Source organism: Rhinoraja longicauda, chromosome 20, assembly GCF_053455715.1.
Source record: "Rhinoraja longicauda isolate Sanriku21f chromosome 20, sRhiLon1.1, whole genome shotgun sequence".
Taxonomy (NCBI): domain Eukaryota; kingdom Metazoa; phylum Chordata; class Chondrichthyes; order Rajiformes; family Arhynchobatidae; genus Rhinoraja; species Rhinoraja longicauda.
This window is the reverse complement of record NC_135972.1, coordinates 10,823,870-10,839,386: the sequence shown is the minus strand read 5'-3', so window position 1 is coordinate 10,839,386 and position 15,517 is coordinate 10,823,870. Positions and strand designations below refer to the sequence as shown.

At 45.3% G+C, this 15,517-nt stretch overlaps 1 protein-coding gene across 2 annotated transcripts in view; it reads left to right on the top strand.

Moving 5' to 3' along the window:
- Positions 1–15,517, top strand: part of LOC144603557 (zinc finger protein 800-like) — a 99,200-nt gene that overhangs the window by 49,193 nt on the left and 34,490 nt on the right. For both annotated transcript variants that reach the window (XM_078416934.1, XM_078416933.1), the window contains exons 2-5: positions 6,640–6,720; positions 9,940–10,054; positions 10,799–10,894; positions 13,088–13,231. In XM_078416934.1, the coding sequence (XP_078273060.1) occupies positions 6,682–6,720; positions 9,940–10,054; positions 10,799–10,894; positions 13,088–13,231 (394 nt within the window). In that variant the 5' untranslated portion in view covers positions 6,640–6,681. The remainder of the gene's footprint in view (positions 1–6,639; positions 6,721–9,939; positions 10,055–10,798; positions 10,895–13,087; positions 13,232–15,517) is intronic.

Sequence of the window (15,517 nt, the reverse complement as noted above, 5' to 3'; positions counted from 1 at the left end):
GGGTCCCAGTGTGACCCCCTGCATGGGCGCACTTGAGTTTGGCGGGATCCTGTTGCAGCGATCCATTTGGCATGCGGCCAGATTATTGAATTGAAATCTGAATTGATATCCTTGAATAGAGAGAGCCTTGGTCAGGACCTGCAGCATTTGAAACAGCAAGTCTTGAAGCGAAGGATTAAAAAATATATAGTTCAGTTTCATGTTGTAGGAAGGAACTGCAGATCCTGGTTTAAACCGAAGATTTGACACAAAATGCTGGAGTAACTCAGCAGGACAGGCAGCATCTCTGGAGAGAAGGAATGGACATCAATTAGGAAATGGCTGCAATTCACAAAGGTATCCAGGCATTTCGTCAGAATGGTCGGCACAGTGGTGCAGCGGTAGAGTTGCTGCCTCACAGCGCCAGTGGCCCGGGTTCAATCCTGACTACCGGTGCTGTCTGTACGGAGTTTGTACGTTCTCCCCATGACCTCGTGGGTTTTCTCCGGGCGCTCCGGTTTCCTCCAACACTCCAAAGACGTCCAGGTTTGTAGGTTAATTGGCTTCTGTAAAAAATTGTCCCTCACGCGTAGGATAGTGTTAGTGTGTGGGCGATCGCTGGTCGGCACTGACTCGGTGGGCCGAACATCCTGTTTCCCTGCTGTATCTCTAAACTAAACTAAACTACACTACACAGCCGTGATCTTAATGAATGAATGATAAAGCAAGCTGCGGACACATGGGTAACGTTTTGAAGGAATCCTGTTTAATATTTTTGTGGGATTGCAATGAATTCAAACAAAATACACCGTATGTGTGTGTGTATCGCAGAGCTTTTTATGCTGATGGAATTAGAAGTAATTTTGTCCGTGAATCTAAAGGTTTAGTGGAGCTGGTGGGAACGTGATTCAATGCTCAGGATTCTCGGCAGATGCAAGCTTCTCCACCACCACCACAAGGTGGCGACTCTCGAAGGAGGCACTGCGCTACTCTAGCAGTAGCTGCAACATCATCTCATTGTGGTGTCGATAGAGGCCATTTGGCCCCTCGGGTCAGTGGCTACTCGCAGGGAAGAAATTCCAGCAGTCCCATTTCTCACCCTATTTACCTCTATCCCCAAATCTTATTCTCACCCACCTGCTCAATAATTCCTCTCTTTTATTTTTTAGATTTTAGATTTAGAGATACAGCGCGGAAACAGGCCCTTCGGCCCACCGAGTCCGTGCCGCCCAGCGATCCCCGCACATTAACACTATCCTACACACACTAGGGACAATTTTTACATTTGCCCAGTCAATTAACCTACATACCTGTACGTCTTTGGAGTGTGGGAGGAAACCGAAGATCTCGGAGAAAACCCACGCAGGTCACGGGGAGAACGTACAAACTCCGTACAGACGGCGCCCGTAGTCAGGATTGAACCTGAGTCTCTGGCGCTGCATTCGCTGTAAGGCAGCAACTCTACCGTTGCGCCACCGTGCCGCTAACCGACACTAGGAGGAGGTTACATTGTCCAGTTAACCTGCCAGCATGTCTTTGGGATGTGATCGATTGAAAGACACAGCACGGAAACAGGCCCTTCGGCCCACTGTGTCCACTCCGACTCTTGATTTCTCGAGCTTCAAGTAACTCTTGCTTTCCCTCTCTCTCCGCCCCTTTCCCACCCTAGTTTTCCGACTAGTTTCACTGTCCTCCTGATTTAATTTTACTGATTGTAACCCTCACCTTCCCCTCAGCTAACAATGAACCATTCTCTATTTCCTTAACAACATCTGCTTTGATCTGTAGTTTTCACACCTTACCCTTCCATATCTCTAGACTCTCTCTCCCCTGACTCTCAGTCTGAAGAAGAGTCCTGGCCCGAAACGTCATCCATTCCTCTCCAGAGATGCTGCCTGTCCCGCTGGGTTACTCCAGCATTTTGTGTCTACCTTCGGCCCAACTTGTCCAAACTGGCCAACATGTCTATCTACCCAATTCCCTCCACACCAGTCCCACCTGCCTGTGTTTGGCCCATATCCCTCTAAAACTGTCCTATCCATGTAATGTTTAATTGTCATATGTACCAATAACGGAACAATTAAATTCTTAAATACAGCAGCATAACGAGCCTGTAACACGATCCACATTGATATTATCTATATATTAAAACTCTCGTTTGTTTGCTTGTTTGTTCCTGAACTACAGCCAAAACGGTACACGATAGCGCAACAATTTTAGACCCATCTTACTCACCGTCGTCCCTTTGGTGCTAATGGAGGAAGTTCATTGAAATCGGTGTTATATTTTTAACGTTATTCACATTTTAAAGTTGAAACCTATCTCCAAGGGAGGAAGGGGGCTGGGGAGGGAGGGAGGGAGGGAGGGAGGGGGAGGAGGGAGGACGAGGGAGGACAAGGGGGGTTGAGGGGGATGGAGTGGGGGGGGGGGGGGGGAGGGGAGGGAGGGGGAGGGAAGGGGGCAAGGGGAGGAGGGAGGGGGAAGAGGAAAGGGAGGGGGGGTGGAGGGGGTGGGAGGGGGGGAGGAGAGGAGGAGAGGGTGCTGCACTAATGCAGGAGATGTTTGAGCCTAATGGGTCCGTTTAGTCTAGTAATAAATAAAAGTACTATTTATTAAGAGTCCCATTACTTGTGCAAAAATAGTCCAATGTCCTTAGTGCAGCCGAAAACAGTCCATAGTTCATAGGTTAGTGTTGTGTATTGTTCGAAAGCCTGATCGTTATTGAGAAGAAGCTATTTTTGAACCTGGTGGTCACTGCTTCCAGACCTTTCTGAGCTGGAAAGGTTGCAGAGAAGATTTACGAAAATGTTGCCAGGACTAGTGGGTCTGAGCTACAGGGAAAGATTGAGTGGGCTGGGACTCCATTCCTTGGAACGCAGGAGGATGAGGTGATCTTACAGAGGGGTATAAGACCATGAAAGGAATAGATCGGGTGGATGCACAGAGTCTTTTGCCCAGAGTAGGCAAATCAAGGACTAGAGGACATAGGTTCAGGGTGAAGGGAAAAAGATTTAATAGGAATCCGAGGGGTAACTTTTTCACACAAAGGGTGGTGGGTGTATGGAACAAACTGCCAGAGGAGGTAGTTAAGGCTGGGACTATCCCAATGTTTAAGAAACAGTTAGACAGGTGCATGGATGGGACAGGTTTGGAAGGATATGGACCAAGCGCAGGCAGGTGGGACTAGTGTCGATGGGACATGTTGGCCGGTGTGGGCAAGTTGGGCCGAAGGGCCTGTTTCCACACTGTATCACTCTATGTCTCTAAATCTATTGTGCAACTTTATTTGTGGAGGTAATTGTTGCTGTCTTGTGAGCTGTGACATTTGCAGTAAATGGCTCCCTCGTGTGGCCACTTTAAATCAAGCAGGTACATCTCAGTGCTGCACTGTCGAGGAGATATTACTGACACTGCGTATGGTTCTGCATTGACCACTGATGGGAGAAATCATCCTCACAGAGTGTGTGCAGAGAGTCAGTCACTTTAGCTCAGAGACTGTGGGCTTGTTCAGACATAGAGAGTAGAAACAAGGAACTGCAGATGCCGGTTTACAATACAAAAGGACATAAAAGTGCTTGAGTAACTCAGCGGATCAAGCAGCATCTGTGGAGAACAAGAGTAGGCGACGTTTCCAGTGGGGGCTGACTTCAAGTCTGAAGAAGGGTCCCGACCCGAAACGTCACCTAACCACCTTCTCCAGAGATGCGGCTTATTTCTGACCTCACCACTTAATGTGTGATTTTAGGTTCTTGAAAGTTGATGTCTTTTAATCTTTTAATAATAATAATAATAATAATAATAATATTCATTTATAGTCATTGCAACGAGTACAACGAAATTAAAAAATAGCCAATCCTGACGGTGCGTACAAACATATATGCAATAAATGCAAAAACAAATAAATACATAAATACAATTATATTAAGTACAAGATTTTTTAACGGTGTTGCCTAGTGCAAAGGTAGTGTTCAGTTCTCGTATGGCCCTGGGGTAAAAACTGTTCTTAAGTCTGTTTGTTCGGGATTTGATCGACCTGAAACGTCGACCAGAGGGCAGATGAACAAACAGACGGTGGCCGGGGTGGGATGGATCTTTTATTATTTTGCCTGCTCTACTGAGGCAGCGTAGGCTGAACAGGTGCTCCAGGGAGGGCAGTGAGCAGCCGATGATCTTCTGGGCCGTCGTGATGACCCTCTGAAGGGCCTTCCTGTCCTTTTCTGAGCAGCTGGCATACCATGTGGTTATACAGTATGCCAGCACACTCTCGATGGAGCAGAGATAGAAGGACAACATGAGCTTCTCCTGCAGGTTGGTTTTCCTGAGGATCCTCAGGAAGTGGAGTCTCTGCTGTGCCTTCTTTACTGTGGTGATGGTGTTGGTAGACCAGGTAAGATCCTCTGCGATGTGCGTACCCAGGAACCTGAAAGCGTACCCAGGAACCTAACGCATGCGTTTCCAACCAAGTACTTGAACAGTTTGAGGCTGTTGTAAGCTAACTGTTCCACCATGGCTCACCTGTCACTGTGTTCAATATGAATTTCCACTTCACTTCATCTGGAATTATTCCTAAAAAAAACTCCTTCTACACTTTAGCCTCGTGCAAGCATCAATATAATCATGGACCTTTCCCACGTTGGTCACTCTTTCTTCTCTCCGCTTCCATCGGGGGAAGATGCGGAAGCTTGAAAGTGCACAGCACTAGATTCAGGAACAGCTTCTTCCCCTCTGTTTGTGTAGGAAGGAACTGCAGATGCTAGTTTAAACCGAAGATAAACACAAAATGCTGGAGTAACTCAGCGGGTCAGGCAGCATCTCTGGAGAGAAGGAATGGGTGACGTTTCGGGTCTGGTCTCGACCCGAAACGTCACCCGTTCCTTCTCTCCAGAGATACATTCTTCCCCCCTGTTATCGGGCTTCCATGTGCTGGGGTACAATCCCAATTCTCCATTAAACTTCATTCTAGACATTGGACTTTTGCTTTGCAACTACTGCAATGCTGAAAACGTTATTTTTCTCTTTTACTCAGGCTGTTGTACTTGAGTTTGGCAATTGGATTCATGCATGGTATTATCTCATTTGATTTAGATAGAATGCAAACAAGATCTTTCGTGCACCTCAGCACAGGTAACATTAATAAACCTAAACCTAAGTTCTCTGTGAGTGATGATGTTGCCTTGTATATATGCAAAATAAAACTCTGCCACTTGATGTGCACAATTAAAATCTGTATTGTTAAAATGTCTGACTATGCCCCTCCCCAGCCAAATATATATTTTGTCTGATGCACTTGAGTTTAATTTGAGTTTAGTTTATTCCCATGTGGGCCGAGGTACGGTGACAAGCGTTTGTTGCGTGCTAACCAGTCAGTGGAAAGACAATACACGATTACAATCGTCCACAGTGTACAGATACATGATAAAGTGAATAATGTTTAGTGCAAGGTAACCTAGTAAAGTCCAATCAAAGATAGTCCGAGGGTCACCAAAGAGGTAGATAGGAGTTCAGCACTGCTCTCTGGTTGTGGTAGGATGGTTCAGTTGCTTGATAACAGCTGGGAAGAAACTGTCCCTGAATCTGGAGGTGTGCGTCTTCACACTTCTGTATCTTTTGCCAGATGGGAGAGGGGAGAAGAGGGAGTGGCCAGGGTGTGAATCATCCTTGATTATGCTGCTGGCCTTGCCGAGGCAGCTTGAAGTGTAAATGGAGTCGAGTCAATGGAAGGGAGATTGGTTTGTGTAATGGTGTGGGCTGCGTCCACAATTCTCTGCATTTCTTGCTGTCATGGATGGAGCTGTTCTCAAACTATGCCGTGATGCATCTCGATAAAATGCTTTCTCTGATGCATCTGTAGATGTTAGTGAGAGTTGTTGGGGACATGCCAAACAACCTAAGCCTTCTGAGGAAGTAGAGACATTGTGCGCTGAAGTAATGAGAGTGGTGAGTGCCTGAGGTGATGGTGGAGTCAGTCACGATAATGGCGTTTAAGAGGCTTTTAGATGGTCACATTGATATGCAGGGAATGAGGGGCTATGGATCATATGCAGGCAGATGAGGTTAGTTTATCTTGGCATTATGTTTAGAATAGACATTGTGGGCTGAAGGGCCTGTTCTTGTGCTGTACATTTCCCTGTCTTTTTAAGTTATAGAGTCGTATAGTGTGGAAACTGGCCCTTTGGCCTAACTTGCCCACACAGACCAACATATCCCATCTCCATATACACCTCTCTAAGATCACCCTTTATCCTCCTGCACTCCAAGGAATAGAGTCCCAGCCTGCTCAACCTCTCCCAATAGCTCAGGCCTTGACTATGTTGTTTATTTTTACTGTACTTCAGTACACATGACTAAACTAATAAACTAATATTTTTCAGACTTTCGTGTACTTCTCAAAATATGATTGTTTTTGTAATGTATGCCTCTTTTGTGTAAGCCTTTGAACAGCGTTTAATCATACTTGATTAGTACGGGTGTCAGAGGTTATGGGGAGAAGGCAGGAGAATGCAGTTAAGAGAGAGAGATGGACCAGCCATGATTGAATGGCGGAGTAGAACGGCCTAATTCTACTCCTATCTTTATGACCTTATGACCTTATGACCTTATGACCTTATGATCTACCCTAAAGCCGTCACCAGAATGACTTATTGACGTTTTATTTGACAGCTTGTTGGCAGATCTGTGAAAGAAATTTGCTGCCTTGTGACGATGGAGAGAGCAAATGCTGCACTGCGGAAGCGAAGTCAGGTAAGCACAAGTTGTGGAGGTAGCCCAGACCATCACGCCATCCAACCTCCCTTCCATGGACCACCACTACCCTGCACGCTGCCTCGGCAAGGCCAGCAGCATAATCAAGGACCAGTCTCACCCCGGTCACTCCCTCTTCTCCCATCGGGCAAGAGGTACGGAAGTGTGAAAACACACACCTCCAGAGGTTCAGGGACAGTTTCTTCCCAGCTGTTATCAGACAACTGAACCATCCTGTCACCCACTGGAGAGCAGCCCTGAGCAACTATCTGCCTCGTTGGAGACCCTCAGTGTATCTTTATTCGGACTTTACTAGACTTTATCTTGTACTAAACATTATCATGTATCTAGGCACAGTGGACTGCTCGATTGTAATCGTGTATAGTCCATCCACTGGCTGGTTAGCCCGCAACAAAAATGCTTTTCACTGTACCCTGTGCCAATAAACGAAACTAATGGTAGCTAGCCGCCATTAAAATCAGGTTTTATAACATGACCAGCGGCAGATCTTAGTGTGGGGATCATGTGTTCGGGGATCAGAAGCATTTTGTATGGAGTTTGCACAGGATGAGCTGTTTCTAGCCTGGCAATTCTCTGCACTCTAATCTAACTGGGATTGTTTGCTGTTCTTTCCATCAAAGTTATGAAGGCAAGGGGTAAACTAGTGGAGCATTGATGGCATCTGTAATACCTGGGGTGATACAGATCCATCTGCTGTGCACAGTGTTTCACATAGCAAGGCACAAATGCCGGAAAAATGAAGAGGAATAACATGGAACATGCAGCGTAGAAGCAGACCTTTCGGCCCAACAGGTCCATGATCCTCCTTTACACTAATACACTTTACATTATTGAGGGCGTGCAGCGTAGGTTTACTAGGTTAATTCCCGGAATGGCGGGACTGTCATATGTTGAAAGACTGGAGCGACTAGGCTTGTATACACTGGAATTTAGAAGGATGAGAGGAAATCTTATCGAAACGTATAAGATTATTAAGGGGGCGGACACGTTAGAGGCAGGAAACATGTTCCCAATGTTGGGGGAGTCCAGAACAAGGGGCCACAGTTTAAGAATAAGGGGTAGGCCATTTAGAACTGAGATGAGGAAAAACGTTTTCAGTCAGAGAATTGTGAATCTGTGGAATTCTCAGAAGGCAGTGGAGGCCAATTCTCTGAATGCATTCAAGAGAGAGCTAGATAGAGCTCTTAAGGATAGCGCAGTCAGAGGGTATGGGGAGAAGGCAGGAACGGGGTTGAGAATGATCAGCCATGATATCATTGAATGGCGGTGCTGGCTCGAAGGGCCGAATGGCCTCCTCCTGCACCTATTGTCTATTGTCTATAATCCTACATCAATCCTACTTTCTATTAGTCAGAGTCACACAGCATGGAAACAGGCCCCTCGGTCCAGCTAACTAGTAACCAGCTATACTAGTTCCACCTGCCTGCGTTTGGCCAAAATCCCTTCAAACCTGTCCTATCCACGCACCTGTCTTTATTCTCTCGACATTCCCGACAACTATCCCAGATTCTACCACTCACTAACGCACTTGGGGGGGATTTTTACAGCGACCAATTGATCTTCCAACACTCAGGACTTTGGGATGTGGGTGGAATCCGGGGCGCCCAGGGGAATGCCCACAGGGAGAATGTGCAAACACCACACAGACAGCACCCGGGGTCAGGTTCCTGATGCTGTGAGGCATCGGCTCTACCAGCTGTGGCAAGTGTGCCGCCCTGTTAGAAACGGAGTCATTGAAAGATGAGAATAAGGTGTCATTAAAACCCTTGCTCCGGGTTCAAATGTAGTGCTGTGAAGTAGCTTAGTGTTGAACACTCACACGGTGGCGCAGCGGTAGAGTTGCTGCCTCACAGCGCCAGAGACCTGGGTTCATTTCTGACTATAGGTGCTGTCTGTACGGAGTTTGTACGCTCTCAATGTGGCCATGCGAGTTTTCACCGGGTGCTCCGGTTTCCTCCGACGCTCCAAAAACTTGCAGGTTTGTAGGTTAATTGGCTTTGGTAAATTGTCACTGGTGTGTAGGACTGAACTTGTGTATGGGTGATCGCTGGTCGGCACGGACCCGCTGGGCTGAATGGCCTGTTCTAACGCTGTATCTCTAAACTAAAATAAACTGATGCAGTGAGCTCCATGTTATGCGGATCAATGGGAAAGCTTCCTCGGATAATTAACTTGGAAGTCCATTTATAACACCGCAGGCAAGAGACATCTACCCATTATAAGCTCCAATGTCCCTTGTGACTGAGATTCAATCTTGCCTGTCTTTAATTGAGGAGGCCTCTATCCCTGGTACAAGGGGGATCATTAAACAGAGAGAGAATATATCCACATTTAAAACCGGTTCCTCCGTTGAATTTCTTTTTAATTAAATTAAAATTTCTCTTTTTCTTATCAATTTTGGGAAAGGGCTAGGTTACTGTATAAACGTTGACTATATTTCAGGAGTACTAATTGTCAATGGAGCACAAGAAATAAAAGCCGTAGTGAGCCAGTGGGCCTAGTGGTGGTGAATCTGTGGAATTCATTAGAGGCCAAGTCTTTGGATATTTTTAAGGCAGAGATGGAAAGATTCTTGATTAGTACAGGTGTCAGAGGTTATGGGGAGAAGGCAGGAGAATGGGGTTGAGAGGGAAAGACAGATCAGTCATGATTGAACGGCAGAATGGATTTGATGGGCCGAATGGCCCTAATTCAGCTCCTATCACTATGAATTATGCCTTTAATGCTGCTGATTTAATCACACATTTACTGGCTTGTTTAGTTTAGTTTAGAGATTCTGCATAGAAACAGGCCCTTCAGCCCACCAAGCCCACATTGACCAGCAATCACCCGTACACTAAGTCTATCCTACACACTAGTGCCAATTTTTGTTTTACAAAAGGCAATTAACGTACAAACCTGCACGCCTTTGGAATGTGTGTGGGAAACCAGAGCACACGGGGAAAACCCACGCGGTCCCAGGGAGAGCATACGAACCCCGCACAGAAAGCCCATGTAGTTAGGATCAAACCCGGGTCTCTGGCGCTGTAAGGCAGCAACTCTAACGCTGCATTGTATTCTGCTGAAAATATTAGTACCCAAAGTAAAAGCACTGAGAAATATTAGAAATTAGTGCTTCTTGCGATGTATTTCAATATCTCGATGCGATAAGTTATTTTGTGGTTTGTAACATTTTCTCTCCCACTTTGCTCTTAATAGTATAATAATCAGATTGAATCAGACATCGAAGAGAATAAGATGCGGGTTCAAAAAACACCATTGAAGGACAAAAGTTGCCAGACGGATATCCAACACTATGGCTGCTGTGGACCAGGTACCGTCAAACTCTTTGCAAATAATTTTCCTGCTTAAATTAGCAATCAGGGGACGTTCTCCATCTTTAGAATCGTCTCATTTTTACCCTGGTAGGATTAGTTTAGTTTAGAGATACAGCATGGAAACAGGTCCTTCATCCCACCGAGTCCGTACCGACCAGCGATCCCCGCACACTAGCACTATTACACATTATGGACAATTTACAAGTTCGCAAGTTATAGGAGTAGAATTAGGCTATTCGGCCCATCGAGTCCACTCCGCCGTTCAATCATGGCTGATCTCGGCCTCCTAATCCGGTTTCCTCTCACGCTCCAAAGACGTATAGGTTTGTCGGCTAATTGGCTCGGTAATATTATAAATTGTCCCTAGTGGTGTGTGTGTGAGATAGTGTTAGTGTGCGGGGATCGCTGGTGGGCGCGGACCCGGTGGGCCGAAGGGCCTGTTCCTGCACTCGATCTCTTAACTAAACTAAACAATAAACAGCAGGCTTGCTAGGACACTGTTGGGCTGTGGGAAAATTCTTCTGCCAACTTAATGCAAAGCAGAAGCAAGCTGCGGAAACCTGGTGGAACCAGCAAATGAAGGCGTTTTATGCAAATAAATTGGGAAGTTTGTTGCAATCTAACCCACGGCATCATTTTATTTTTAACCCTGGACGTGATACTGATTTGGTTCTATATCAAGTGTAAGAGACCATGATAACTTTATCTCTAAAGTTTTTGTTTGTTTGTGCATTTTCCAGCCTATGTTCAGGAACTAGGTGATCCTCCGTTGTTACAACAACAGCTTCCGACATCAAAATCAGGAATTCAGCAAATCATTGAGTGTTTCCGAACAGGTAAAGATTGACGTACTAATAACTGTCTTTTATGACTACCTTTCTTTCTCGTTTATTATATCGTTTACGGTGTACTATGTATACCTATTTTCTGTTGTGCTGCTGCAAGTCAAAATGTCATTGTCCTATCTGGAACATATGACATTAAAACACTCTTGACCCTTGTGTCTTGCCGAAACTGTAAAAAGTGTTCTTCTACATAATGGCACCTGATCTCCATAACTGACCTTTATAGACGATTTTTTTCTTAAGCCATAATAAAAATAAAACTAAGCATGCCATCAATGACAGTGATTGTGTTTCTGGTTAGATTACTGAAGCACACCTATGGAATTGTAAGAGATTCTAATGTGTGTCAGAACCCTATTATTGTCGGCAACTCGAACAGAATTAAATTGCTGTCACATATGGAATGCTTGGATTTACTTTAATCACGGTCCTTACTTTGCATGGTCCCAGTACAGTTTGCAAATTGAGATTGAGAATGATCAGCCATGATCACATTGAATGGCAGTGCTGGCTCGAAGGGCCAAATGGCCTCCTCCTGCACCTATTGTCTATTAGTCTTTTGATAATGAAAGCGTCTGAGGAAGGGTCCCAACCCTAAAACATCCCATAGAACATAGGGAGCACAAGAACAGGCTCTTCAGCCTACAATGTCTGTGGAGACCAATTCTCTGGATGCTTTCAAGAGAGAGCTAGATAGAGCTCTTAAAGATAGCGGAGTCAGGGAGTATGGGGAGAAGGCAGGAACGGGGTACTGATTGAGAATGATCAGCCATGATCACATTGAATGGCGGTGCTGGCTCAAAGGGCCGAATGGCCTCCTCCTGCACCTATTGTCTATTGCCAAACATGATGCAAGACCAACATTTATCTGCCTGCACGTAATCCAAGTCCCTCCACTCCCTGCATGTCCACAAACCTATCCAAAAGTCTCTTAAATGCCGCTGATAGACACAAAGTGCTGGAGCAACTCAGCGGGTCAGGCAGCATCTCTGGAGAAAAGGAACGGGTTATGTTTCTGGTCGGAACTGTAATGTCTTTTGTAAGACCCTGTTGTGGCTAGCACAATGAATATACATACGCCCGACATCTTGTAAGAAGATTTTATTACTGATCCTTCACCAGGAAACTTCTAGAAGGTCCTCTGACCTCAGTCACAAGGCACAAGCCCATTGGCCCTAGAAGGTCATCTGACCTCAGTCACAAGGCACAAGCCCATTGGCCAGCTTCTGCTCTTGGCCTCAAGGGGGCACTGGCATTTACATTACATATACATCACAGGAACCCTTCTCCTGTTCTTCAGCTTAAATGTCACTATTGTATCTGCCTCCACCACCAACCCTGGCAGTGTGTTTTAGACACTCACCACACTCTGTAACAAAAACAATTGCACCGAACGTCTCCTTTAATCTTTGCCCCTCTCACCATACAGCTATGCCCTCTAGTATTTCCCTCCACCCGCCGCGTTACTCCAGCACTTTGTGCTTTGATCAAGATTCCAGCATCTGCAGTTTCTTTTGCCTCTATTTTAAGGCGATGGTCAAATTGGTGCAAGCTGATGCAGTGGTGAACGATTAGCTCGTTCATTTCGATAAGGTCCCCAGGTACACTTTGTGTTTGTTTAAACAAATCTCCAATTAAAAGTAAATTCTTGCTGATTATTATAAAAAGACCAGAAAATAATAAACATAATTATTATGAGGAAAAACATTTTCAGTCAGAGAGTTGTGAATCTGTGGAATTCTCTGCCTCAGAAGGCAGTGGAGGCCAATTCTCTGAATGCATTCAAGAGAGAGCTGGATAGAGCTCTTAAGGATAGCGGAGTCAGGGGGTATGGGGAGAAGGCAGGAATGGGGTACTGATTGAGAATGATCAGCCATGATCACATTGAATGGTGGTGCTGGCTCAAAGGGCCGAATGGCCTCCTCCTGCACCTATTGACTTTGTCTATTGTCTATTAAATGAAAAATTTAAGGAATTCTTTATTTAAGAGGTTTTATCGACTGCAGGTGTTATTTTAAGGATATAGGTTATTGAGATTATCTGTTATCTATTATTTATTATGGATGTTGTCTCTTAAGTACTGTGTTTACAGGCCTGTTATGCTGCTTCAAGTAAGAATTTCATTGTTCCATTTCAGTACAAAGGACAATGAAACGTTCTTGACTCGTGATTTTGTGTCCACAGGAACCACACAATTGAAGCACCTATTACTGAAAGAGGTGGACACTATCTTTGAATGCAAGCTGTGCCGAAGCCTGTTCAGAGGTCTGCCCAATCTGATCACACATAAGGAGTTTTACTGCTTCCAAAGTCAGAAGATCAATGAACGTAAGTTTATGGACGATTTTCTTGTTGAAAAGAGATCAACATTTGTTGAACTCTCCGAACAGTTCAAGCCACTGAATTCTCTCGTTCGACAGCTCACTACAGTGGGCCAGTCGCAAATGAACTTACTCTTTGTGTTTCTGGCTTTATTTTTAAAGCCAGTGTTATTCTCTATTTTGATGGAATTTGTCTGCGGCAGGGACTTAAAGCGCATTAAATTGTTACTGGAAATGGCAGCTGATCAGATAAAGGATCCTTGCTGACAAAGGACATCTAAATCAACTTTCATTGTGAGATAACTGCTTTCACATCCTTACAAAATCGACATCAAGTATAAGACTATAAGACATAGGAGCAGCCCATCGAGTCTGCCCTGCCATTCAATCATGGCTGATCTATTTTTTCCCTCTCAACTCCACAGGGGGTTTTCCCCATAACCTTTAATGCCCTCACTAATCAAGAAGCTATCAACCACTGCTTTTAAAAATGCCCAATGACTTGGCCTCCACCACCATCTGTGGCAATGAATTCCACAGATTCACCGCCCTCTGGCTAAAGAATTACCTCCTCATCTCCATTCTAAAGGTATGTCCTTTTATTCTGAGGTTGTGCCCTCTGGCTCGAGACTTGCCCATTAGTGGAAACATCCCCCCCACGCCCACTCTATTTAGGCCTTTCATTATTCGGCAAGTATCTAATTAAATGAAGAGAAAAGTGCCATTGTGTACCTCTGATCTCTGCTCTGTGACCAATTTATGTTTCATGCTTTGTTCCTGCGCCAATCAGATCTTCAATTAAGACTGCACAGACATTACTGCGTTGGTAAGCTGTATCAAGTAGCATATTTGAACCAGTTTGGTTTAAGGTTATGCCCATGACTTTTAACTTTACGTTCGTATACATTGATGTTTTAATGACCCAATTACCCCCCCCCCCTCCCCCAAATATCTTTGCCTTATCAGAAACAGAAAATATGTGAAACACTCAGCAGGTCTCTAAAGAGAGAGAGAAACAGTCTGCTCTTTACGTCAACGACCATTTCTCCTTATGCAGTCTTTGGAGTGTGGGAGGAAACCGGAGATCCTGGAGAAAACCCACGCGGTCACGGGGGGAACGTGCAAACACATGCAGACAGCACCCGTAGACAGGATTGAACTCGGGACTCTGGCGCTGTGAGGCAGCAACTCTACCACAGCGCCACCGTGCCGCCATCAATATCCAAGGCAAAGCCTGATCCAGACCTCTTCAGCAATCACTGTAGGCCACGTGACCCATCTTGGCATGACATGTGTGTGTGTGTGTGTGTGTTTGTGTGTGTGTGAGAGAGAGAGAGGGGGAGAGTACGCACTTATAATAATAGATATAATTAATGATATCTGTAATTATGAGAGCTGGCACACGTCTACAGAAGATCGTTTACAGTGCATTGCCATACAGTGCAAAGTAGCGGAGTCTAATTCTGTGGAGTACTTCTTCCATGGAGAGCTAAACACGGAATCTGTATAAATGCATGAGGCTTTCACCAACAACTGGATAGGCCTGGATAGAGTGGACGTGGAAAGAATGTTTCCAGTCAGGAGGGAGTTCAGGACCAGAGGGCACAGACTCAGACTAAAAGGATGTACATTTCGAGAGATGATGAAGACAAATTTAGCAGGAAGGTGGTGATCTATGGGTACCATTGCTGCAGACATTTGTGGAGGCCAAGCCATTGGATATTTTAAGACTTTAGACTTTCGTGATACAGCACGGAAACGGGCCTTTCTGCCCACCGAGCCTGCACTACCCAGTGATCACCACTGACACTAGCACTATCCTACACACCGAGCGACAATTTACAATTTTATCTAAGCCAATTACCCTACAAACCTGCACATCTTTGGAGTCTTTAAAGCAGAGATTTGTAGTTTCTTGATTCGTAAGGGCATCAGAGGTTATGGGGAGAAGACAGGAGGATGGTGTTGAGAGGGAAAAATAGGTCAGACATGACCGAATGGCGGAGCAGACTCAATGGGCCTGACTCTGCTCCTATGTCTGTAGGAAAATAACTGCAGATGCTGGTACAAATCGAAGGTATCACAAAATGCTGGAGTCACTCAGCAGGTCAGGCAGCAACTTGGAGAGAAGAAATGGATGACGTTTCGCGTCGAGACCCTTCTTCAGACTTGATGTTTCGGGTCGAGACCCTTCTTCAGTCTGAAGAAGGGTCTCGGCCCGAAAAGTCATCCATTCCTTCTCTCCAAGATGCTGCCTGACCTGCTGAGTTACTCCAACATTTTGTGATACCTG